At 50.7% G+C, this 23,074-nt stretch overlaps 6 protein-coding genes across 6 annotated transcripts; 3 read left to right on the forward strand and 3 right to left on the reverse strand.

The window, feature by feature from the left end:
• Positions 1–90: 90 nt before the first annotated feature.
• On the reverse strand, positions 91–3,345 carry COCSUDRAFT_60471 (hypothetical protein; the record flags this gene model as incomplete). The annotated part of the gene is made up of 9 exons (XM_005642766.1): positions 91–125; positions 397–639; positions 1,073–1,154; positions 1,307–1,368; positions 1,798–1,852; positions 1,885–2,025; positions 2,491–2,613; positions 2,745–2,798; positions 3,325–3,345. 9 exons carry the CDS (start codon positions 3,343–3,345, stop codon positions 91–93), a joined length of 816 nt encoding a protein of 271 aa, XP_005642823.1.
• A 1,120-nt stretch (positions 3,346–4,465) lies between these two features.
• Positions 4,466–4,996, forward strand: COCSUDRAFT_60472 (hypothetical protein; the record flags this gene model as incomplete). The annotated part of the gene is made up of 2 exons (XM_005642767.1): positions 4,466–4,524; positions 4,684–4,996. The coding sequence occupies 2 exons, from the start codon at positions 4,466–4,468 to the stop codon at positions 4,994–4,996; spliced, it is 372 nt and encodes a 123-aa protein (XP_005642824.1).
• Positions 4,997–6,108: 1,112 nt separating this feature from the next.
• COCSUDRAFT_60473 (hypothetical protein) lies at positions 6,109–7,932 on the reverse strand (the record flags this gene model as incomplete). The annotated part of the gene is made up of 5 exons (XM_005642768.1): positions 6,109–6,199; positions 6,526–6,630; positions 6,889–7,008; positions 7,240–7,458; positions 7,796–7,932. The coding sequence occupies 5 exons, from the start codon at positions 7,930–7,932 to the stop codon at positions 6,109–6,111; spliced, it is 672 nt and encodes a 223-aa protein (XP_005642825.1).
• A 410-nt stretch (positions 7,933–8,342) lies between these two features.
• Positions 8,343–11,505, forward strand: COCSUDRAFT_54992 (serine racemase-like protein). Its single transcript, XM_005642769.1, has 8 exons — positions 8,343–8,444; positions 8,540–8,680; positions 8,784–8,822; positions 8,938–9,044; positions 9,237–9,429; positions 9,743–9,844; positions 10,231–10,366; positions 10,704–11,505. The coding sequence occupies exons 1-8, from the start codon at positions 8,388–8,390 to the stop codon at positions 10,970–10,972; spliced, it is 1,044 nt and encodes a 347-aa protein (XP_005642826.1). The 5' UTR covers positions 8,343–8,387; the 3' UTR covers positions 10,973–11,505.
• Positions 11,504–13,396, reverse strand: COCSUDRAFT_45533 (ssDNA-binding transcriptional regulator; the record flags this gene model as incomplete). Its single annotated transcript, XM_005642770.1, has 6 exons — positions 11,504–11,590; positions 11,858–12,023; positions 12,226–12,326; positions 12,565–12,708; positions 12,926–13,135; positions 13,352–13,396. The coding sequence occupies 6 exons, from the start codon at positions 13,394–13,396 to the stop codon at positions 11,504–11,506; spliced, it is 753 nt and encodes a 250-aa protein (XP_005642827.1).
• Positions 13,397–14,227: 831 nt separating this feature from the next.
• COCSUDRAFT_20812 (hypothetical protein) lies at positions 14,228–18,381 on the forward strand (the record flags this gene model as incomplete). Its single annotated transcript, XM_005642771.1, has 7 exons — positions 14,228–14,352; positions 14,776–14,866; positions 15,360–15,363; positions 15,771–15,992; positions 16,967–17,192; positions 17,610–17,748; positions 18,175–18,381. The coding sequence occupies 7 exons, from the start codon at positions 14,228–14,230 to the stop codon at positions 18,379–18,381; spliced, it is 1,014 nt and encodes a 337-aa protein (XP_005642828.1).
• Between the last annotated feature and the right edge of the window lie 4,693 nt (positions 18,382–23,074).

The following is a 23,074-nucleotide window of genomic DNA, read 5'->3' on the forward strand; positions in this document are numbered from 1 at the left end:
TTCACACAGGTGCCCACTCCTCAGAATGAATAGCAGATATGTTATGTCGCGTGCTGGATCTGGGCTCATTTCTTGCATGACGTTTCTCCCTCAGCCGCTCGCAGATGGATCTTTATCACCAGGCCCTGCACATGCACCCATCCCTCATGCATCTCTGATGGCATGCAACCACAGTGATGTCATCGTTGTGTTGACATTGCTGCGCAGCCTGCGCTATGAAGCTCAGTATTAAGCCATGTTTCTTGCATCTCTGCATGCAAAAATCTTGTGTCCAGTCAGAAGAACTCTCTCCACGCATGCTGTTCCTTGGCAGCTTCCTCTTTCACCCTTTTGTCCTGATGGGAAAAATCCACAAAGTCACAAATTCTCCATTAATACCAGAGAAAGAATACTCACGCAGGCCGAGCACAAGGACGCGGTACGTCAGCTCTGCCATGTCAGCACTCTGCTGGGGGGCCGCCGCAGGGGAGTTCCCCCCGGTGTCCCCGTCATCGATCAGCTGCAGTGGCTCGGTGGGGCCCCCCGCCGGGACCCCCTCATAGATTCCCCCCATGCTGCCGGCTGGTGCGGCCGACGGTGATGCACAATCAGAACAGTCGGCCGGAGCTGCCGCATCGACGGTAGAACCTGCTGAGTCACCTGCACAGCACAACAAATGACGCAAATTTGCTCATCTGCATGTGTAACGTAGTGGTTACTACATGTACATGCTGCACTGCAGGCATGCACCCTTTGCATCTGCTTTGCACTGATGCAGGTCCGCGATGCAAGCCTGCCTAGGCTTCTGTTTAGCTGTGGCATGTAAGCCCGGAGCACACAATTAAAATGTTGTTCTTTGTGGACCAGCACCTCTTGGAAATATCTCAGATCTCACAACCTACATGGAAACATTTGTCACCTGGTGTTCCAACCGCTGTCATGTGTGCGGGCAGCTTCACCACTAAATATGGCAGTGGCATGCGGCCTCGTGAAGGCAAGGTATGTAGAGGTCATCAGAGGCCTGAGTAGTCCACTGTCCAGAGTAGTGCGAGACATTGCTAAGAAGAGCAGGGGTGAAGGAAGATTGAAGAACCTGGGGCAGAGCTCTTGGAAGTAGTATCGGCCGTCAGCTGGTTGTCTGCTGGTGAGAACCCAGCGGTGTCCGTTGGACTCGCCTGACAAACATCCAGTACAGTCACTCAGGGTCACTCATATGCCGGAGATCAACAAACTGCGCATCAGTTCTGCCTCTACATTAGAAGGGCCAGAGCTTAAGGAAAGTTGGAGGAGGGGTGACTCCTTCAGATGTGAGGATGTACTTTTTCACCTGGCTGCCAATTGGGGCGATTGTGTCCGGAGAGGCAGGGGAGGCCTGATCAGGAGCTATGCCTGCAGCACATTCCCATGCTCATCTTCTCAAATCAAACCTGCTGTGTTTAAGGGACTGTTTCTCAAACCACTTACAAAACCTTGCCTTCACCAGCAGGATGCACTCATTTCAAACAAGGGGATGAGCTCCAATACTGTGCAGATGATGCACCATGCACTCGTGTCATTAATCCTTATTATTAATATTAATCCACGCTTGTCCTGCCAAAAGGCAAGGTGCGTCCTGCAGACAAGCTGCAGTTAAAGGCTGGCACAATCCTACCCATTTTTGGACTTGCTAGATCCCAGCAAGCACAATTAAATGTGGGCATGGTGCTCAGTATTTATACCGCCCCCCGACAGCCGGGGCCAACCTATGTCATATGAGCAACGAAAACAACAATCAAGCAGCTAAACGTTCCAGACCATGCAAATATTAGTCATCCTCACCTGCCCCAGCAGTGCCGGAAGATCCAGCAGAGTTGGCGCCAATATCTTGCATCACCTGTGCGCCAACACCAGCTCCGGCGCCTGCACCCACCCCCACTCCTGGCTGGGTGTTAGGGTCACTGGCAGCCCCAGGCTGCGTGCCAGAATTGGCTCCAGATATCCCACCAGCGCCTGCCTGCGCCTGCTGTGCTGCCCCGGCGCCCACACCCGCAGCTGTGGGTCCAGCACCTGCAGATGGTAGATGGTAGGATATACATATAAAAAAAGTATAACTACCGTGCAGTGTGCCCGCCTGCCAACGGCCAGGACTGGTTGTATGCCATAATTGCACCATTCGGTCAGAACACTTTTCGGGGACCGTATATACGGCCGAATATACGGTCATACGGTTTTAAAATTTATGGAATACGGTCAAAAGCGGCCTATTCTGGCCCAAACACCGAATATACGACCGAATATTCACCATATGCCGAATGGCCGAATCCATATGGTGCAACTATGTTGTATGCCTGTGCTGCAAGTATGTACAACCAGATAGTCATAACCGTTCTCAATTGCCACCAGTCACAGACACCTGAGACAGCAGTATGCTTCTCAGCCTGAATTGGTTTGCATAGACAAGGGAACAGTTGCATGAGCGCATCCTGCACTGCAAATCGATGGCCAGGTGTCAATGTGTGCTGGCAAGCATACTTGCAGTCGTGGCATTGGCTCCGGCTGTCGTAGGATTGGCCCCGGCAGATGGCGTGTTAGTTCCAGCAGGCTGAGCACCAGCCTGTGTCGCGCCAACGCCAACAGTGGCACCCGCGCCCGCCCCTGGTATAGCAGTGCATGCCGAATGGTCCTTTTTCACTGGCTTTACGGTACATGCATTTATGGAAGGCTTCAGTGTGCCAAGCAGTGCCATGTTCTTCCACATGTGCACTTGCACAGATTGTATAACATACCTGGGATGACTGCTGGTGCTGATGCAGCCTTGCTGCTGCTCGGTGCTGGTGCACCTGCATGCACCAAAAACTAAGGAATCAACCTCGCACGGAATCATGCCACCAATGGGATGTTTGCTAATAGGTTTGCTCATGCAATCCCATGAGCAGTACTCTGGGCTGCTGGCAAGCATGGGACTCGGCACGCTCAGTGGTGGAAATCAGAGCGCATCACATGCATGCATTGGCTCTCGGCAATATTGGCTCTCTGACATCATTTCAGTGTCAGCATGACATCAAGGGCGCAAGAATTAGCATGCATTCTATCTAATCACAGGGATGCTTGACCTTGTCGCTAATGGAGCTACAAATGAGAAGCTGTTGGAACATGAATGTGTTCACCTGTTTTACTTGAAGAGGTGGCACCACTGCTGGCAGTGGCGGGTGGCGAAGGGCTATTTAGCGCAAAATTGGCTCCAGGCAGCTGATTTTCCTGGTGCAAACTCCTCCGGTTTCCTGCAATAAAGCTTCCAACGTGGTTCCCATGCAAACAGGCAGCACAATGGATGCCTTTGGGCAACTTTCTTTGCAGATCTCCCACCTGATTTGCTCCAGTGTCCATTGCTGCAGCAAAACCACCAAAGTGTCAATCAATGTGCTGAATTGAAGCGGTCGTGACGCCCCTAGTCACACAAAGGAACTGCTGCAACGTCGAGCCATGCAGATGCTGTCTTCATCACGTTTTAAATTTGACAATACAATCAGTGCACTAAGTATCCACACTTCAGAAGGATGACATGCAAGATCGTGATACAGGACAGCAATGGGAGGGGCTCACATGCTATTCGATGCTGTCATTCTCCTTGCCTGAGAGCTTGAAACCGCCACCACAGCGATCCATAACAGCGTAAAATTTCTGTAGCTTTTCATTTTACAGACTCAAGCTGGATTTCACAGGACAATTGTCACTCTCCTGCCAGGCTGTTCTCCCTCATCAGGACAATCGCTGGCAGCTACAAGTCCCTTTGTACGCCAGCAAAAAGGCACAGTCAGATCAATAATAAAAAACTTATTCAATCTGTGCATGAAGTGGTGCAAATGAGGATTTGAGCAGAAGTGAGCAAGAGTCCAAGAGAAAGTCCAAGGTCTGCACTCGTCCTGGCGGGGGGCCCCAATTCAGAGAGTGGGGGACCTGAGAGATCAAAACCCCGTTCTTGCCTTTTGGCTTTTAATGGGTGAGGATCAGCAATTGATCTGAAAAACGGTTCACATAGGATTGATCACTGGCAGGTCACTTGATTGACGAGACACTCTTATTGCTTCTTCGTGCTACAGCTCATCGCACATGCCACATTGTTGCAAAGGACACGAGTCTGTAGTCCTGCGTTCTAAGAGAAACAGAAGAATTTTCTTAGAATTTTCAAGACAGAAGTCTGCATAGTTTCGACGATCTGACATGGAGCAAACCTTCAGAGCAGCGGATCGCCCAACGTGGCATGCCAGGGCATCACCTCAACTCTTTGGGCAGGTGCTGCATCGATCTGCAGCACACATCTGCATGCATCTTCCCTCTATCTTTCTCGTTGACACGCCTTTTTGAACCTCACTGATGTATGTGAATTGACCTTGTGCTGGACTGTATGCAGCCTGTCAGGCAGTTTCCAGCATTTTCAGGATGGTGCGCGACTGTCAGATCACGACGCATCAGGCAACAAGCTGCACGAACAGTAGTCACAGCAGACATGGCAGCACAGCCTGACCTGCATCGCTTGATGGATGGCCCCGATGTGTCCCTCATGAGGTCAGTTCCTGGGTCACACTAGAGAGCTTTAGTCCTCTCCCGTATTCAGTGCAAGATGTTAGAATTGGCACTGCCTTGGCCTGCCTTAGAGTACCTGCAACGCAGCTGCAGCAAGCCGCGAATCCCCTATGAAAGGAGCTGATGAATGGCTGCATGCAGCTATCCAAATCTTGGCCAGATCGCTGGGATGCTGGGCAAGGACGCAAGCACTCCGTCCTCAGAGGCTCAGGCAATGCTGGAGGCACCCAGCAGAGAATTTGCAGGCGGGCTGTACTTTGATGGACCCGCTGTTTTTGGCAGCCTGGTCCTTTTGTCCCTCATGATCGCGCTTGCATTTGGCCGCGTGTTGGGCTTGGATCAGTACCTCACAAAGCGGCTGAAGGTGTGGCGAGAAGAGAGGCGTGAGAGGGAGCGTTGGGACATCATAGAGGCGCGTAAAAGGCTTGAGAGATCATATGACGAGGAGGAGTGAGCGAGTGTTTTATACAAGTTGTTGGGAGGTGTGAGATGAGGATTGTCTACAGCAGGGATTCAGTGTGATGGGATTTTCCATGCCACCTCTTGCACTGATGTCGGGGCGACTTGTACCTCATTTGTAGTATGTAGGCTTGGCATTTGACGCTAGGCCTGGGGTGACCTCTAGACAGAAAATGAGAGGCTATGAGCGAAATGAAACCCATCATGTAGATCTGAAACAAAAGTAAATATGCATGCTGCAGTGCCTGTAGCATTTAGCGTCTGTTACATGTTTTTCATAGTTCAAGGTCCAAAACTGCCGTGCACCCTCAGATCGTTCCGAGACTTGCTTATTAGACAGGAGAAGGTAAGCTCGACCGACTGTGTGGCTCTGGGGCTCGAACCCTAGACCCCATTGCAACTTAGCCCCGCATCGGATACTCCTCTGATGACATTTCAGGATATTAATTTGCTTGTGTAACCACTTCTGGGGGCTTCAGGGGAGAGCCATTCACAAGCAGGCTTCCGTCTCGAACATTATACGAACGAGCTGCTTTGTTCACCTCAAGACTCTCACAAAGACGAGTCGTTCTGCTCTTTGTACAACTGTATTGCTTACATTAGCTCTTCAATCTCTGGCGGGTCTTGTTGCGAACTTTTTCCAGTGGCAGGTGGCTGATCGTCTAACTTTGGCCCAATTCTTTTCTTTGAATACTAGAGATCAAGACGAGTGTGCTCTTATCGGCCCAAAATATTGCATGCAAGAATGAGCCTCCAACTCTTGCTGTGCCTCGCACGCTTTTCAGTGGGATCGAACGCAGTTCGGGATAAATTCAGATATAATAAAATTGGACATGTAATCGTGATCACCAGTTCCCATTTGATGAGCTTTTATCTATCCCTTGGCTATTCTAATACCCACCCAGTGGGATGCTATTATCGAAGTTAGCATGCATTGCTGCAATACTGATGTGCTGCATGCTGCAGATTAGGCGGTACCAAAGTGCTCTGGTCCTGTACGCATGCCCCATAAAAGATATCTACAGTATACCGTACTGCCAATACCCTCCGCATTGCTTGCAAGCTGCTGTCTCTCACATGCGAGTGCGCAACAAAACTCACTGGACCCTATTTATTGAAGATATTGTACCACCTCTGTCCCTCGTAGAAGTCAACTTGGCTGTGCTTGCCATATTTCTTATTCATCTTTCCTGCCAACCTGCACCACACATAACGTTGGTGTCAACTTCGTAATCTTTTGCACAGATTTCATGGCGCCCTTCATGCATGCGAAGCCTTCTCGCATGCCTACGTAGCTCATACAGGTGGTGGGCTAAAGGACTTATGGGCTGGAGTAGTCTGAACACTACTGATGAAATACTCAAGACTACTGAAGACGTCTAATGAAATAGTGCCAGACCACGGCTGTGCTCTGGACTCTTCTTGTGGCATCATTCCCTGTGCTTGGCAATCCCTGACGCTCTTCCAGTTCTGCATGATGCAGCACCACTCGTGCAGGAAGAGTACCCATTCGTTGGGCCGCACCTGCCGAATCCCTGCTCCTCCCCGCGGCTGCCGAGGCCGCCCTTGATGCTCTGGATCTCCATCGCGCGCAGCTGGTCCGCCTCCTCCGCCTCCATCCCCTCATACCTGCACACAACCACCGTGTCCTCAATTTCAAGTTCAAATTGAACCAAGCTGCAGCAACAGAACCCTGCACACTGCGAAAATAACGATTGCAAGATTCCAAGGAAGACACCAGCGCCGCGCTGATGCACGATTGAAGGGACTTGTGTTGGTGTTATTTAGACGACTCTCTCAAGTGTACTATTTTTTGAGAGTATCGGCTTGCATGAAAATTCTGTCTGGTGTCACAAATAGCAGGAGACTTGTGTCTAGGGAGCGCACCTGCCCTGCATCTCTCCCATGCACCGCATGATGGTGGCCAGCACTAAGCTGCCGCCCTCCGCCAGCACCACCCACAGAAATATCCACTTTCCCACCTCCAGCTTCTCAATCAAGTATGCCCTGCGCAGCCGGTCCCTGACCATTAATTCTGCCCTTTCCTATAGCCAGTCTGGTGGGTGTATCAATGTTGTCAGGAAAGGTTGGCAAACCCAAAGCCCCAAATACACATCGTTCTGGAAGAAAAAGCACGCTATGGTGCACTCTTACTAACACAACGCATGCGCAACATCTAGACAGCAGCCATGGCTTTCTAGCAGGCATGCTGTTGACATCAGGAGAGGGAGGACCCACTTGTCAAAGTGCTTTACGCCGCTGATGGAGTCAGCCTTTTCGATTTCATCGGCGACCCTCTCCTGAGCGGCAAATATGCCCAGAACGAGCATGAGCTGCAGCGTGGTGGCAAAGGTGCCCGCGATCAGGTAGATGCTCAGAAAGACTGGACGGAACTGCGAGCCAAAATAGCCCACCGCGCTGCTCAGAATAGTGAAGCAGCCGATCGCCACCAACGCCCTGCCAGAAGCAGACTCTAATCACTCCTATAATCACTACTATAACTACTAAATTTTTTTATTATTTTAATACAAATAAACAAGGTGTTATATTATAATATGCTGTTCCTCCAAGCGGCAGGGCGTGTCTGCAGACGAGCTACAGGGCTTCAGAAAGTCCAGGTCAAAAGTAGACAAATAATGAATTCCATTGCTTTCTGGATCTAAGGGTGACAGGAGCTATGAGCTCAACACTTTTGCAGGTCACCCAGCAAGCAAGCGTTTGCAAGGAGTATTTTGATCATGAGTTTCGGCATGTTTTGTGAGGAGATTGATCAAGGCAGAGGCGGGGTGCGCACCCGGGCACAAAGTTCTTGGGAGGGCTCTGCAGCACGCATCCGAAGGTGATGAAGCCGATGCCCACAAGGAAGCTTCCCAGAGAAAATGCTTTCAGCAGGAAGCTGAACAAGAAGGTGACATACGTCTTCTTCGCCATCCTGCACGTTGTCCCAATATCTTAGGCCCAGGTTCAGTCTGTGCATGTTTGACAGCTCGGGCAGATATGAAGGAGATCGAAGAGGCCTTGGTGGAACATAGCGGTCGCATGAAATACGTGCAGTATGCTGTCAACTCTGAACAAAGTGCGAAACCATGGCTAACGGCATGTCGAGGGTTGCAGTGTGCCTACCTTTGTCTTGTGAGTCTTGTACTTCCACAGCTATGAGTATCCCATCCTTTATGGAATCAGCATCGTATTGAAGGAGGTTAAGTCTTCAGGTCAGCTTTTCAGCCTCTCTCGATCATGTCGGAATGGTCGTGCAGGGTTTCATGTTCAAGAGCTAGGGTTCCGGGAGCCTTGGAACCTCTGAGAAGCTATCTCTGCAAATTCCTAATTCTATGAATATTGAAAGACTTCATTCCAGATAACTTACAGAACGTGAAGGAATTGTTATGAGCCCACCAAAATTGACCGAGCCACTGACCAGGGGATGGACACTGACGGATGGGGTGGGCCAATGCACTTGCTTGCACCTCACATGTTTCCTCGATTATATGATTCTGCTTAGGCTGGATTGCGAACTTTATTTTTGATTCTGATGCAGGCTTTGTCGCTTATCGCCAGTGAGGCATGGGCTGCCAGTCGGCAAATCTACCGAGCTGTGAAGAAGACTGATCTGCACAGGTCTTCTTGGTTGTCTGATAAGGGAGACTGCAGTGCTTACCTCAAACTTGAAAATGACCAGGCAAGTGATCGGATATGATGAGCATCAGAGTTTTGTCCATTTGATTGTAAAAAATTTCTAGTTATGGACTGGAAGTGACAACACCAACGGCCCATCTGCGAAGGTGACAGGATCTTTTAAGGCACGAGGAGCCACGCATAAGGTACTCACCAGCCCTCTCCATTGCTTTCTCAAGTTTACTGCAGAGCATAGCCCAGCATGTGTCATGCATGCATGCAATGATCCCCATCAAAGGTGTGGGGCCTGGCAATGTGCAGGTCTTATCGTTGGAACTAGACGCTGTCAGGAGAGGACTTGTCACATGCTCCTCCGGCAATCATGCGCTGGCATTCCTGCATGCCTGCAGCTTACTGCCATCTCTGAGGTGACTCCCTCCGCATGACCAGCGGTCATTGACCATTTCCTGATTTTGGAGCAATCCTCTGCATGATGACCAAACCATGCCTGGCTGGTGCATGCGTTTGCCATGATACACTGCGTGAAAAGACCATGCTGGCCAGTGTACAAGGGGTTTCTTGTGTATGCTGTGATCCACTGACAAAGGAGGGGAATACAGGGGTCCAGAATGGAGCACAAAGCCTCTGATATACCTTCCAAAGACGGTCAGCAGCGCAAAGGCCAGCAGGCTGAGGGAGCAAGGGGCGCAGCTGGTGTTGCACGGCGATGACTCAGTGGAAGCTGAGAGGGAGGCGCGGCGAGCGGCTGCCGAAAGGAGAATGACCTACGTCAGCCCTTACAATGACCCCCAGGTGCCGAGCAGCAGAAATGATACTGCCTATTATTATTATACTTTGTTCATGCCAGGGGCGAGGTGCTTCAGTAGACAAGCTGAAGATGAAGGGATTAGAAAATTCACTATCATCGGTCTGTCTTGCTACACTGGTGTCCTTACTTTGACCAGTGCAGCAATGAGGCAAGACAAATCCACCTTAAGTACCGGTCGCTAGGAATTCTCTTACTGGGTCAGTCCACAGAAGACAGTGAGCAAGACACTCATGTGCTGCAGACATTGCATGCTCATTCTTGGTATTTTAATCGACATTACAGGTGGCGGGTGGGCAGGGCACGATAGCGTTGGAGCTGCTGAGTCAGCTGCCTTCTGGACAGCTGGACGCCGTGTTTGTGCCCGTTGGCGGCGGCGGCCTCATCTCAGGAATCTCCAGCGTATGCACCCAACCTTGCCCCCTCAATAGCCAAGAGGCTGAAATTATAAGCCTCTGCAAGAGCTGCAGTCACTTGCTCTATTATTGGGGCATGTGCTTCACAGAGGTGCTGAGGGCATAAATGCGTAGAGGGCTTGACATTTACTGCCTTGATGGTTGGATATGTGGCCGCGTGGCAGTCTTTGTCTGCAGCTTGTCTGCAGACGCACCTTGCCTCTGGCAAAAAGAAGTTTACAACTGCGTCCATCTTCATTAAGGTCCTTCAAATTTCTCCGACAGTCCTCGTACCCATGCACTCTCCACATCCTTCCCAGGACATGCCTACAGAAAAGGTCATGACAGATTGAGGACTAATAATGATGATGATGTTGGTTGTGTCATGCACAGGTGTTGGCTGCGGTGCGGCCGAGGGTGAGAGTGATCGGGTGCCAGCCGGCCAACTCGTGTGTGATGATGGAATGCGTTCGCGCCGGCCGCATCCTAGACCTGCCCAGCAGAAACACCCTCTCTGACGGCACTGCAGGTGAGAGCACAAACACTCTGCCGTGTTTCTAGGGCTGACGAGAACCTCTCTCTTCAAATCACACGGAACGGGTCTTACTGCAAGCGTTGTTGCCCTCTCTTTGGGTCACAGCAACAACATTTCTTGTAGATTGTTTCAAGCCTCAAGCTGCTCTGATCTTGATGGGAATTGCCCCTTTTGTCAGCGCCCATCATCCGTTTTCAAAGGTAATTCCTTTGGAGTGCTCTGACAGACAATTCTAAGTCAACGGATCGTTGTGGCATTCCTGACCCTGCCAGATGTCACTGCATTTCCTGAGGCCCAAGCTCTGAGCGATGCTGTATTTGTGGTGCTGCAGGGGGCGTGGAAGAAGGGACTGTGACTTTTCAGCCGTGCTGTGAGTTGGTGGATGATTGGGTGACGGTGGAGGAACATGAGATTGCTGGGGCCATGGTGGGGCTAAAGGAGGCAGAGGGTATTTCTGTGGAGGGGTCGGCTGGGGTGAGCCTGGCATGTTTCTTGAAGACACAGGAGCAATGGCGAGGGAAGAGCGTTGCCATTGTGTGCTGCGGTGGCAACATCTCCGATGCAACCTATGCCAAGGCGGAGCAGCTGGCTCGGACGTAGACACTCAATTGAAAATTGGCCACTGACTTCTATTATTACCCAGACAGCTCAGGCAGTGACTGACTCGGGCACTTGCAGCACACATAATGTACACTTTATGTGCATTATTACACAATGCGATACTGTAAGTAATGCTGATGTCAGCATCATACTTTTACTGTGCATTACCAGTGCGGCACCTGAGCAAAAACTGAAATATTGCACTCAAGTACACACAGGCTGGCCTTCTTTATAAACTAAAGCTGACAGAACCAAGCATGCTGCATCCTCATGCGCTGGATACATTGTCATATTCCTGAACGATTTGAAGGGGCAAGGACCTGCAGGAACTATTTACAATGTTCACACGTTCCTGGTGGTTGTTTATGCCCTGACTCACATGTCTTATTTCAGTATCACGGCAGGTGTGGGTTCACTCCCTGTAGACTCCCATGGTTCAAGAGTGTTCCGGGTACTGCGAATGGCTGGTACACGAAAGCATAGGATTGCCTTATCCCAAGACATTGCGATTGCTGTTAAGTGGCTGTTTTTCTACTGCCTGGACCCATAGGAATTGGCAGGTACCAGCTCAGGCTCTGCCAACACCTCATCCCACCCCAGGAGCCGCGGAATCAGAAACTGCACCGCAACAGAGGAAAAAAAAGTCAATGCCAACCTGTCAAAAACGCCAATTTTCTGCCTGTTAAATCTGCAAAGATGAGTCAGATCACCTGCATGAGCTTGGGACATGAGAATGGAACACTGCATGCGTGCAACAGTGGTGCACCATCACCATGGCAAAGAAGCACAACAGGCAGAAAGTTCCTGCATTTTCTACACCTGCAAAGCCAGCAGATCAACATGCATTGCGATGACTACCATTGGGTGGCAGGCGATCATGCTCACCTCTGACAGACTCTTGAGGGTGTACAGCTCAGCGCCGGTGATGGGGAGGCCCATGGTTGCGCTGCCGTCCTTGCTGGCACTGTCCTTGACTGCCAGCTGGAGGTACCAATCCTGCCCCTGGTCAAACCGCTGCAGCGACAGCGTCTTGGCTATCTTCCCGCTGTCCCTGCAACGTCCACAGCTTCAATAAGCGTCACAATTTTAATTGATGGCAGCTCCTAAATGAGTTGAGGTGGTGATGGCAAACTCATCAATCGGTTGGGAAGTAGCAAGTAGGGTGTATAGGAATACTGCAGGCGTGATATAGGCTAGTGCAACCACTTTTCTGAGTGCAGAAAGTACAGCAATGTTGAGGGGAGACTTCGTACGTGCCGCCCTTGTTGGGATCGTGAAAGAGCTCCTTCATTGACTTGCCGGTGGTGCAGGACTCCACCAAGCCCGCCAGCTCCACAGGACTCAGAGCAAAGGTCTGTCAATGCACAACAGGATGAGTTCAGTACAAGGTATGCCCAGCTACTTGGAATACACCGTTGCAATTAGTTGGCTTGGGAAGTAACAGACACACTCTGGCGGTACTTGGGTGTAGTTTAGAAGTGACAGTATCTTATTCTAAGAAACTCTCCAGGCCACAGTATCCCAGGGACAGCAACAGCACCAGGAATGGCAGAAGAAATCCGTGCTGTTCAAGCATTGGTAAAATCACGCACCTGCTTCTTGTCCCATTGATAGCTCCGGTTGCCCACATTTGTGCCGGATCCTGGGGCGACTGGCGCAAATTCTACGATCAAGCTGCCAGCCCTGTCCAAGCTTATGCTGCCATCCTGGGCCTCCACCCACCTTGGTTTTCTGACCTGCTCTCACAAGTCGTTGATGATTGAATGCTTTGGAGCCACTTATCAAGCCTTTTAAAGGAGTTTGATGAGCATGAAAGATGTGATATGCAGAGGGCCCTTGATCTAGTGGACTGTGATCTGTCAAATCCTAAGGGAAGAAGAAATCGCATCGCAGCAGTCCCCAAATTGCAGGCGAAATTCAAGGATAAGAAAAGGCATGTCCTGAAAGCCTCACCCGAAATGAGGCCGCTGCTTTGCCCTTGTAGATGGCGTAATTTGCGTACAGGTTTCGCTGCTGGCTCTGCTGAGCTTGCGCCGGTGCTGCCGCTGCGTAGCACCTAGTCGTACCGTGGGGCTTTCTGTGAACGATTTTCAGCGGTGCGACCTTATTGCACAACCCTGATGCTGCCAATGACCTTCCCTGCATCATTGCTATCCTGTGCACCTGCGCATGCAAATCCACTTCGAGGCCTTGAAGAATTACATTAATTCGGTTCAAATTGTCTCAGCATTATTCAGCGTGCACTTGAGTCTCCTACATGCATTCCGAAAGAGGTGATGCCCCAGCACTCACAGACCTGTGAGAAGATCATGCAGTTCATCCTTGTCACTGTAAACGAGGAAAGATCCCAATTGTTTCTTGTCAATCTCTAATTGAGACCTGCCTGATCCCCAGCTGTTTCTGGGAGGCCACCTTCATGCTCATTCTCTGCTCGGCTGCTGTGACTCATCGCAGTGACTCAGCACAAATCACGCCAGCAATCTGCTTGGACGTATACGAAGTCACGCCTGCGCTGGACGGGCACTTTGTGTTGAATAAATTGTTTTTCAAGTGTTTTGTCCTTGATCGCGCAGATCGCAATTGTGAGCTGCACGAAGTAAGGTGAAAATTAGTGAGATTATAAGTATGGGAGGTATGCGCTCAAGCAATTCCCAATTGGTGGGCGTTCTTACCCTTCACATATCATATTATTAAATGTATAGTTGGGAACTTCTCAATACACACCGGCAATCTTGCGGAATGTTCTTGTGCACCTTGCAATTGCGTATATGCCCGCCACGAGCCAAGAAGGCGTGACTGTCCTTGTTGCCCGAAGAATTCATTTATCATGCGGCAAATCAGCATCAATATTTCTGCATTATCGTGTAAAGCAGGCTTCTTAGTCCAGCTGTGTACGTTTCCAGATGTAGTGCTCTGCAATTTCTAGTATCATAGTATAGGGTCCTTCATATGGAAATTCATAAGAGTGGCTACAATCGCGGACCTGCATAATGCTCAGCTGGAACTGCCCCTTATTAAAGAGCGACCTCAGTTGAACCCTGCATGCGCCTTACCTCTGCCCTGGACCAACTGCCCTGGAGTAACTTTGCCTTCCATATCCTGCTGGTCAAACACACTCTAGCAGGCGAAAAGGTTTCTTATTTTACCGCTGACCCAGTGGCCTGCCTTGCCCAGGACGTGCTGGACGTGGCGCCATCGCAGCTGGTGCCACACACACTGAAGACAGTGAAGGGGAAGCGGGCGGCTGCGCGAAGCATGGTGGGGGAGCCCTTTGAGCACGATGCTCCGGCCATCCAGGAGCACGAGAACGAGCCGGCGGAGGTGGTCATCGTGTGCGAGCCTGAAGGCACCTCGCTCATGATGGGTGGCCTGCACCCCAGGTGCGTGGGGCCCTGGACATGTGATGCTACTTGCTAGCAATTAATGCTACAGCCTCTCTTACACAAGCCAACAAGTAATAAGAGGCTGTGTTCAAGAGGCTGTCTTACTGCTGTTGGTAGACACTTGCCGGCTTCTGCAATGGGCTGCAGATTGATGGGAGGCAAAATGGAGTGGTGCAGATGGGGAAGTGCAGTCGAGATTTTTGGGGGAGATCATTTAAGTGTCTTCACTACAGTATATTGCTGGCTGACATTGAGTGTTCTCTCTGCTGGCGATGAGTGGCCACACTTGGCAGTTGCAAAGGGTGGCAGCTCATTGGCGGGCAGCTCAGGATGTGCTTGTTATTTGAAACCTGCAGCCTCGGCATTCCTTGGGTACTGCATGTTGAAAGAGTGACTGATGACTGCATACTGCTGCGTCAGGGCGTCATTGTATGAGCGGCCGGTGAACCTGGACGCTGCCAAGGCGGCGCACTCAGAGTTCCGCCGCGTCATGCGCGAGCATGGAGTCAAGGTGCACAGCTTTCCACTGTACTTTCAATTCGGATAGTCCAGAATTGTTTGAAGTTCTGGGGGTTCTAGGGTTTTTTGGGTTGCTTGCCATGCCAAAAGGATGGGGTGCAAGTGGACCGGATATGTTTGCTTTCCTTGGTGATCAGCACGTTCCTGCCTCCCTGGCTACTTGGCTGTTGCCGCTTGGAATGGTGGCCCCTAATCCTATCTCCACTGCGCAAAGGATCTGCATCCTTTCTGCACCCCTAGGCAATCCTCATACAGTGCAGCTCCAGGAGAGAGATATAAAAAGTTAGTCACACATCTCTGCCAACCAACGACGGGGCTGGTTTGAAGGATCAAGCATGTGCGCGCAGGTGCTGACGGTGCGCGACATAATGAAGTACGGGGTGCACGACCACATGGGCGCCCGCGTGGAGCTTGAGGAGCTGGCCACCAAGGCACTCGTCTACACCGTTGCAGAGGGATTCACCATCGACGACCTCAACAAAGAGGTGCGTGCCTGATCCTAGTGCAGCAATATTGCACAATTCCAAGATGTCAGTTGACTACAGGCCTTGCTGCACTAGGTCTGACGGAGCTCAGGGCACAGCATGCCTGTAGCTTCACCTCATGATGGCCTTCATCCTCAATCACTTGGAAGCTTGTCATTGGGTACCCAGCTGCCAAGCTTTCCCAGGGGGTGTATCCATTTCTGATAGCCTTGAGAGAGAAGTGTTTGGCCACTGAACAGGGTGAAAACAACTCCGCAACATTTCACAGGACCTGTCACAAACAGCAAGATCATCTGCTCTTCCTTTCATGTCCGGGCGCGCATTAATTGTTCAGAGAACATGCCGATCTGCGAATTTACGTCTATTGGGTAGATGGTTTGCTAATTTTTAACAGACTGATGCAGTTTTGAGGTGCATGCATGCGCGAGCAGGACCGGCACTACGTGACCAAGGAGTACATGAAGGAGGTGCTGGAGCACATGAGCATTGCGCAGCTGATAGACACCATTCTTATCAATCCCACCGTCCACATCTCGCCCTCCTACCGCGACACCGGCCTCTCCGCCACCTACACCTTCAAACCCCTCTCCAACCTCGTGTACACACGCGACCAGCAGGTATTGCCCTACACTGGTTTGAGCCCCTATCAACTCTGTAATTTATGCACGCCTTTCCAGTCCATCAGGATCAGGTGCGTGGCAGCATCCATGTCGATCTTCAGCTTTCCTCCACCGAGTCATAGACAATTCAAGAGACTCCACCTCCCATACTATTCCAGGACGTAACAGGTCTATGCCTTTGCCGCCACCTTCCCGAATACTCAACAAGAATGTCAGATTCCCTGTTCTGGGGTATAGCAGGGCCTTCAATCTCTGTCATGGTGGCCCAGATTGTCTTGTCTGGCATCCCTAGGAAATCCCCAGAGTAATGCCACCTCACTTGCTGCACGCCGTTCCTGCCTTTGCAGATCTCTTCAGCTGCTCTGCTCTTGGTTGAGGGAGCTTTTCGTGAGGCCTAAACACTTTGGTGATCGTGGAAAATTCGCTCGTCACATGTGATTGACAGCATGTATTGTGCTGGACATGCGGCAATGGCGACCAGAGGATGCATACGCGGACAGCTTCCGCCCAATGCAGGATGAGTGTAAAATTTTGAAAGTAAGTGCGCAAGGCTGCTGAGGCTGTTTGTGTGCCTTGGGCAGATCACGACGTGCAAGGGCATCGTGATGGGGCGGCTGCGCAGTGAGCAGCGCCAGCTGGAGGTGGAGCTCATGCGTTTCTGCCACAACAAGCTCGGTGCGGCCACAGCATGTCTGCGCATTATTTGTTTGATTATACTTACAGACTGCAAGTTACGATACACCCTAGTTGGGAAGAGTGGTGCATTTACCAGGAAATTTGTCACATTCTTGATTGCAGACGTGCCTTGCACGCGCTTCGTGGTTCTAGAAGTGGTGCCCATGACCAGGATTTGGCAATTCTGGTTTTCTTTTCCTCATGCTCAGGCTCCGCGCAGTGTCCTATGGATCTACAGATGGTTATGTTGAAGATCGTCCTGATTGCAAGCCGATCTGTACTTTTATTCTTACCCCTTGCGTTTCCCTGCAGGGTTGCCGGTAATTGGGGAGATAGAGGCGCCGGGGTTTCTGGAGGGCGGGGACTTCTTCAGCGCGGGGCGCGACCTGGCGATGGTGGGCATCGGTCTGCGCAGCAACTTTGAGGCCTGCCGCCAGCTCATGGAGCGCGACCTGCTCGGCACGCGCCGCCTCGCCATCGTGCGCGACGAATTCGAGCAGCACCAGGCGCGTGGCTGCGCCACAATGGCATTTAGATAGTTGTATCTTAGTGCATGGTCCTGACCAAGCAGCATCTTGCAAGCAAACAAGACATGCAGGGCATTTTATGAACCACTATCGATGCTTGTCCTTTCCGGCAAATTTACTGGCATGTGGATATTCTGCATGGGCACCACAACTCTGGCATGTTAGTGTGATTGCCATTGCTGCCTGGACTGATTTTCCGCATCCAATATCCTGCTCCCCCCACGAAGCTGCTGCACCAGCTGACATGGCCTTGGATAAGGTGGCATTGTGAAACCACAAGATACAGCATAATGAGGATCGCCCAAAATTGAGAGCCACTTTTGAGGTGTTTCGATGAATATGCAGGACCGCATGCACCTGGACTGCGTTTTCAGCATCCTGGGCGACGACTGCTGCCTGATGCTGGACGAGATGATGGGCGAGGACAGCCCCACGCGGCGGCTTGTTGACGAATGGACGCGCACTGCCGATGGCGGCTATGAGCTGACGCGGCAGGGGGTCGAGTTCAGCGCTTACATGCGCGGCGAGGGGTATCACATCATCCCCATCAAGGCTACCGACCAGCTTGTGCGCGGCCCTTTTACTTTAAAAATTAATTAATTAATTTAATTGATCTTATGGAGTTTTGTAGGATGTGTGCACTGACCTGAGGGCACCAGCTTAGGTGGGACGAGTTGCTACACGGCATTGTAGGGCAGGGATGCTGGGAAATGTCAGGAGCAGTCGATTGGGCACGCATATGTAGAGTGGCGGAACCTTTGCATAAAGTGCCTGCATGCATGACAGTGTTGGGTCATGAAGAGTCACCGCTCTCATGTTGCACACAGCATAGGAAGGATGTTTGGATTGGAGCCAGCTAGGACCTTTCAAGTACTTTTTTCTCCCCATGCCGTGGCACCCCAGAATGTGTGCTGAGGAGCCCAGACACCTGCAAAGCATACAATGAGAAGAGCAGATCCTCATTCTTGACAATTTGCTGGTGCATGTGCGCAGTTGTATGGCTGCAATGTGCTGAACCTGGGCAACAGCAAGGTGCTGAGCGTGCATGCCGCTACGGCGCGCCAGATCGTGCGCGACCCCCACTTCAAGGGCGAGGTGCAGGTTGTCAACTTCACCCCCATCACCTCCATGTACGGCGCCGTCCACTGCTCCTCCCAGGTGAGCCCAGCTGCCAAATTTTCTCTCTTTTCAATTTTTTGAGCACTTTTTTATTGTTGAGCACTTCTTTTGGAGCACCCTTTCTTTATGCACTCTGGCCTCTTTCATGTCTCTTTTTACATACTTGGCATTTCTGCCCTGCACTCACAGTTTTCATTGTGTGGCCGCAGTCCTGTGCTGTTGTTTTTCATGTGCTGAAAGCTTTTCAACTCTCTTTGTGATTTCAATGGAGTGAAGTTGCCTTGTTGGTATGCCTGCTGGGTTGCTAAATGCTTGTGCCTGCATCTCGTATTACAGTGCCGTTCTGGTGTCCTTGTTTACTTGCTTCCTACAACTGGCCTGATGATGGTGCGCCTGGCTGCAAGGTTGTACACCGAACTCCCAGATGGGCTATAGACAACGACAAGGTCCTTTCCAACTCTACAGATGTAGCCACCCCAATATACCTCTTAGGATCATTCCTGCTTGCCTGGACTGCTTCCCACTGCACATGTCTGTATGCTGTCCTTTGGCCTTATCACTTGCCATTCTGTTTTTGTGCACTATACAGCTTGCACACTAGTTGCAAGTCCCACATGGCGAGGCTATTTTTGCATCCTACAGCACAGTGCCCAACAGAGTGCAGCACCCATCAGTGCAAAATGCATTTTGCACGCTGCCCGCTACTTTAAAATGTTCTATTAGTGCTGCCTAAATACTAGCGGCTGCGCGCAGGTTGTCCGGAGGATCCCCCGGCGATTCCTGGAGGATAGCGATGCGACGAACCACGGGGAGGGCACCGAGAATGGCAGCGTGCGCGGGGGGGACTTCGGCGGCGATGCGATGGTGGGGTCCCCCCCGCCGCCACGGGGCCCCACCACCACCGGGGGGTCCCAATCCGGTGGCAGCACCGCGGCAATCGATATTCTGGCCGCCGGCCGCCGCGGCAGCAGCTTGCACGGCGGCACGTCGGCCGCGGAGGCGCTCGGAATCTCGCGCCTGAGCGGCAGCCTGCGCGGCTCAAGCCTGGCCAAGGATGCCCTCAGCCGCCAGTTTGCCGAGTGAGGCTGCGGCTGCGGCTCCCGGTCTGTCATTTCTCAATGTGGCACCGCTAAATGTCCATTACGAGGAAACTAACGTGCTTCAGCCGCACAGTAGCAGAGAGCAGCCTGCAGGATGGGCTCTGGGCACGGCAGGATGGTCTTGCAAAAGCTCTTCTGAAGGCCCCAGAATGCGTTTCCAGTAAGTCTTGGCCGGTCCAGGGGTTTGCGGGTTATAAGTCTCGAGTGCATTATATAATTTGGCTGATAGACAGGCTGGCAATCGCACCACAATATGACACAGTCGAATACAGCTGGACGGCAGAAGCCTGAGCACACCCTGATATCATGATCCGGGGGCGACAACAGCATCAGTCCTGGTTTCTCATGATAGCTGGCCAGAACACATGCAAGGGAGCGCTAATGTCTTAGTTTTGAAGTAGTGCTCATGGTCTCGTTGCGAGCATACTCTGGTTATCAATAGCTTTAGTCTGTTTGACAATTTTGATTATCAGGTCCTATGGAAATGGTCTTACGGATGCCGGCATGCCGTGCCCAATGTGTGCTTTTGTCTGTCCTTGTCAATGCAATTGTTTGCTGCGTGTTCCATGGCATGACAGATTCAAGGATCGTGACACCTGGTCTTAGAATCTTGACAGCTACTTTCTCGGTAAGCAACTTTTTAGAGTACACTTCCTGAACGGAATGCGCTGGACACTCAATAGTAACATAAATGACACCACAGGCAAGCTGTGCTTTGCATGGCATGCAGCTGCAATGAGCCCCACATAATTACATCCCTCTCTCATGGATTTTGGACAGGGGTGACCTACAGACTACCAAACAAGAAGCCCGGGGGAAAAGATGAAGGGAAAAGTAGGGGACTGAAGACATTGGGACGAGCGAAGAACTGCATCGAAGGCCACATTTCAGAACTATATGCACAAGAAATACAGACCACCTTTGTAAAACGACAAAAGATTGTTGCAAATACAATTTCATGTATACCTTACGGACCCGGCAAAGCATCCCCGTGGGGACCTCGACCCCATCTGTCCTCAGGATGGTCAGGGGAAAACCCAGACGTGGTGAGGTCTATCTCGATTTTCTGCTGAAAATCTATCTTTGTATTGGTTTAAAAAGCTGTTGAGAAGGCAGAGAGCTCACGATTTCTGTACCAGAGGAATGGAAAGTCCTCATGACTGTGTCTTGCAGTTCCTGCGGCAGGAAATTCAAGAGGTGTTCTCAGGGTTCCGACAAAGGAATATGGCATCGACGAAGCGAGTCCATCAGGAGCTGGAAACCTCCGCCATAGTACTATGACCGTCACAGAGACCGACCAGCGTCTGGCAGAGTACACCTCAACTTTGGTGAGCCCCACATCAAATTAGTGATGAAACCACTGCGATATGAGTGCCTCTATCCCATAGATAGGGATAATCGAGGAAGGCCTCCGTGTTTTATATACCTCGCAGGAGAAAGCGATCCAGGCGAGGATTGACGCAAGACTAGCATTTGTAAGCATGCTGTCTTACTCAAGTATGCAAGACTCTCAAGCTGCCTGCCTTGCAAGGGGACAAGATATTATGAAGCCCAGCAATCTAAGCCATCTGTAGAGCTGTTTTTTGCTTTTGCAGCAAAAGTTGAGCACGGAGGTAGCCAGCATGAAGGAAGATATCTCAAGCATCCTGGCCAACCAAAACCAGGCTAATCAGTCAAAGAATACAGAGATCGGCCAGAAGAGTGGAAACTACACAGCACCGGAGATCTTTCTAGGTGCGCAGAGCCCACTGAATTTTGGAATACCGGGTACACATTTAGCCTATTACTTCTTGATGTGTTTCTCACGACTTGGGCAAAATGGCTTGAAGTCGCCAGGCGTGATTGGCTGGTTCCAGAATGCCCGACAATGTCGATGAGAAAGATTATCTGATGTGACATGGTGTTTGTGTTCACAGGTGGTGTCACAAACACAGAAAACTTGATCTTTTATATAGCTGTTTTGATCCTGGCATTGGCTGGAGCTCATCGTATGTCTTTAGATCATTTCAATTCACCTGAATGGCTGCCGTTCATCATTGCCTACTGTCAAGCAATTTTCACAGCGTGTGCAACAGTCCTGCTCATCGCTCGGCTGTTCTACGAGTACAGCCTGCACGGTAAGACACGTATTCCCTCTTGCATCCTCACCTTAGACAACCTCTTATGCGCCCAATGTTCCTTGTCAAGACAGGTCTGAAAGATATTACACTTGGTTGCAGCTGCAAGGGCACAGGCAGCTGAGAGAGCTCTGAAGGCAAGTGAACTGGCAAAGCAGCATGGACGTCCTCTGGAAGCCATGTCATAATGCTCCTCATGGGATGGGCCGACGTGCTGTTTTGAATGTCATTGGACTTCTTGAGCATGGGTCGTCTAAAAACCCAGACAGATTACAAAAAGCATCACTGGGTGTGTGTGTGTGTGGAATGCAGTTATGAAATTTGCAAGCAACATTTGTGCAAATTATTGTGCAACTTTCAGATGTCTCACACTGATATATACTGAGTGATTTCACCGGTCCATGCTTACAATACAATAAGAAATGCGTAAGAATGGCGTACAATGAAAAGCACAGCATCAGCTTAGTAGCATGAAGAAACAAAGCTTTTGCTGCTGCAATTTGTGCAAGGCAATAACGTGATCAGAACCTACAACGAAGAGTTAGCTCTTGTAGGTGAAGAATTTTTAGGATTGGGCTTTGCGAAGAGAGGTTTAAACTTCAGTAGGCAGATTTTTGATGGAAAGGGACAGTTCGATATTGGGGCTGGAGGGTGCCGTACCTTGTCTCCACATGCACCTACGTAGGTATACCTCAAACCACACGCATAGGTAGCTGACATACGGTCAGAGCTATTCTAGTTGAGCGTGTTGATTCTTTGCATCCTCTTGTGTGTTGCACAGAGGAGCAGCATGCTTCATTCCTCGCAATACAGTTCCGTCATTGCTCTGCTGTCGACTTCTAGTGTGTACATCTGGGCGGCAAAGTTCAATAAGTACAGCTTGCGCAAGCATTGTTGCGCTTGCTTGCAGTGACTATCATTTTATCCAGCCACGTGAACTCTGCAGGGTATCTTCCTGCCAGGTTCAGTGCCCCTATGCCACGTCCAGATCAGGAACCATGAATCAGAAACTTCAGGTGCTGTGGCACATTCTATCAATTGCAACAGTGCCAGTCATTGCCCTCGTTCGTACGCCCAGTACTACAGAGGTGCTCGCCAAAGTGAGTCAGTGATTTGTAACCTGCCCAAATCCAAATCGAAATGTTGAAATTGACGCTGGACAATTCGGAGCACGAGCAAATTCACAGAGCGATGTCGGCTGTAATATTAAGGCATTCCTAATGGGATAAGGTCCATGTGCGTACCATTCTGATTCTATTCTTTCTTGCTTCGATTTTCATGCACCATAGCAATTCTGATCACATGTGTACAGGGGACTGTGACGCAAGGTGGTGACGACCGATGACGACAGCCGAACGGAGGTCTACTTTCAAAAAGAATTGGCCGCCGCAACCTGGCACTAAGCTTACATTTGGCTCTTTGTTTCCATTGAAACTCCTAAGCAACCTGTTTCGTGACGTTATTTTTTTTCACCCTAGATCCATGTATACAGTGCAAAGACACCACAGCGTCCCTCTGCGCTTCTGTGCAGCATCTGTCCCGAAGCCTCGCCAGACG

This window comes from Coccomyxa subellipsoidea (genome assembly GCF_000258705.1).
Source record: "Coccomyxa subellipsoidea C-169, whole genome shotgun sequence".
Classification (NCBI taxonomy): Eukaryota; Viridiplantae; Chlorophyta; class Trebouxiophyceae; family Coccomyxaceae; genus Coccomyxa; species Coccomyxa subellipsoidea.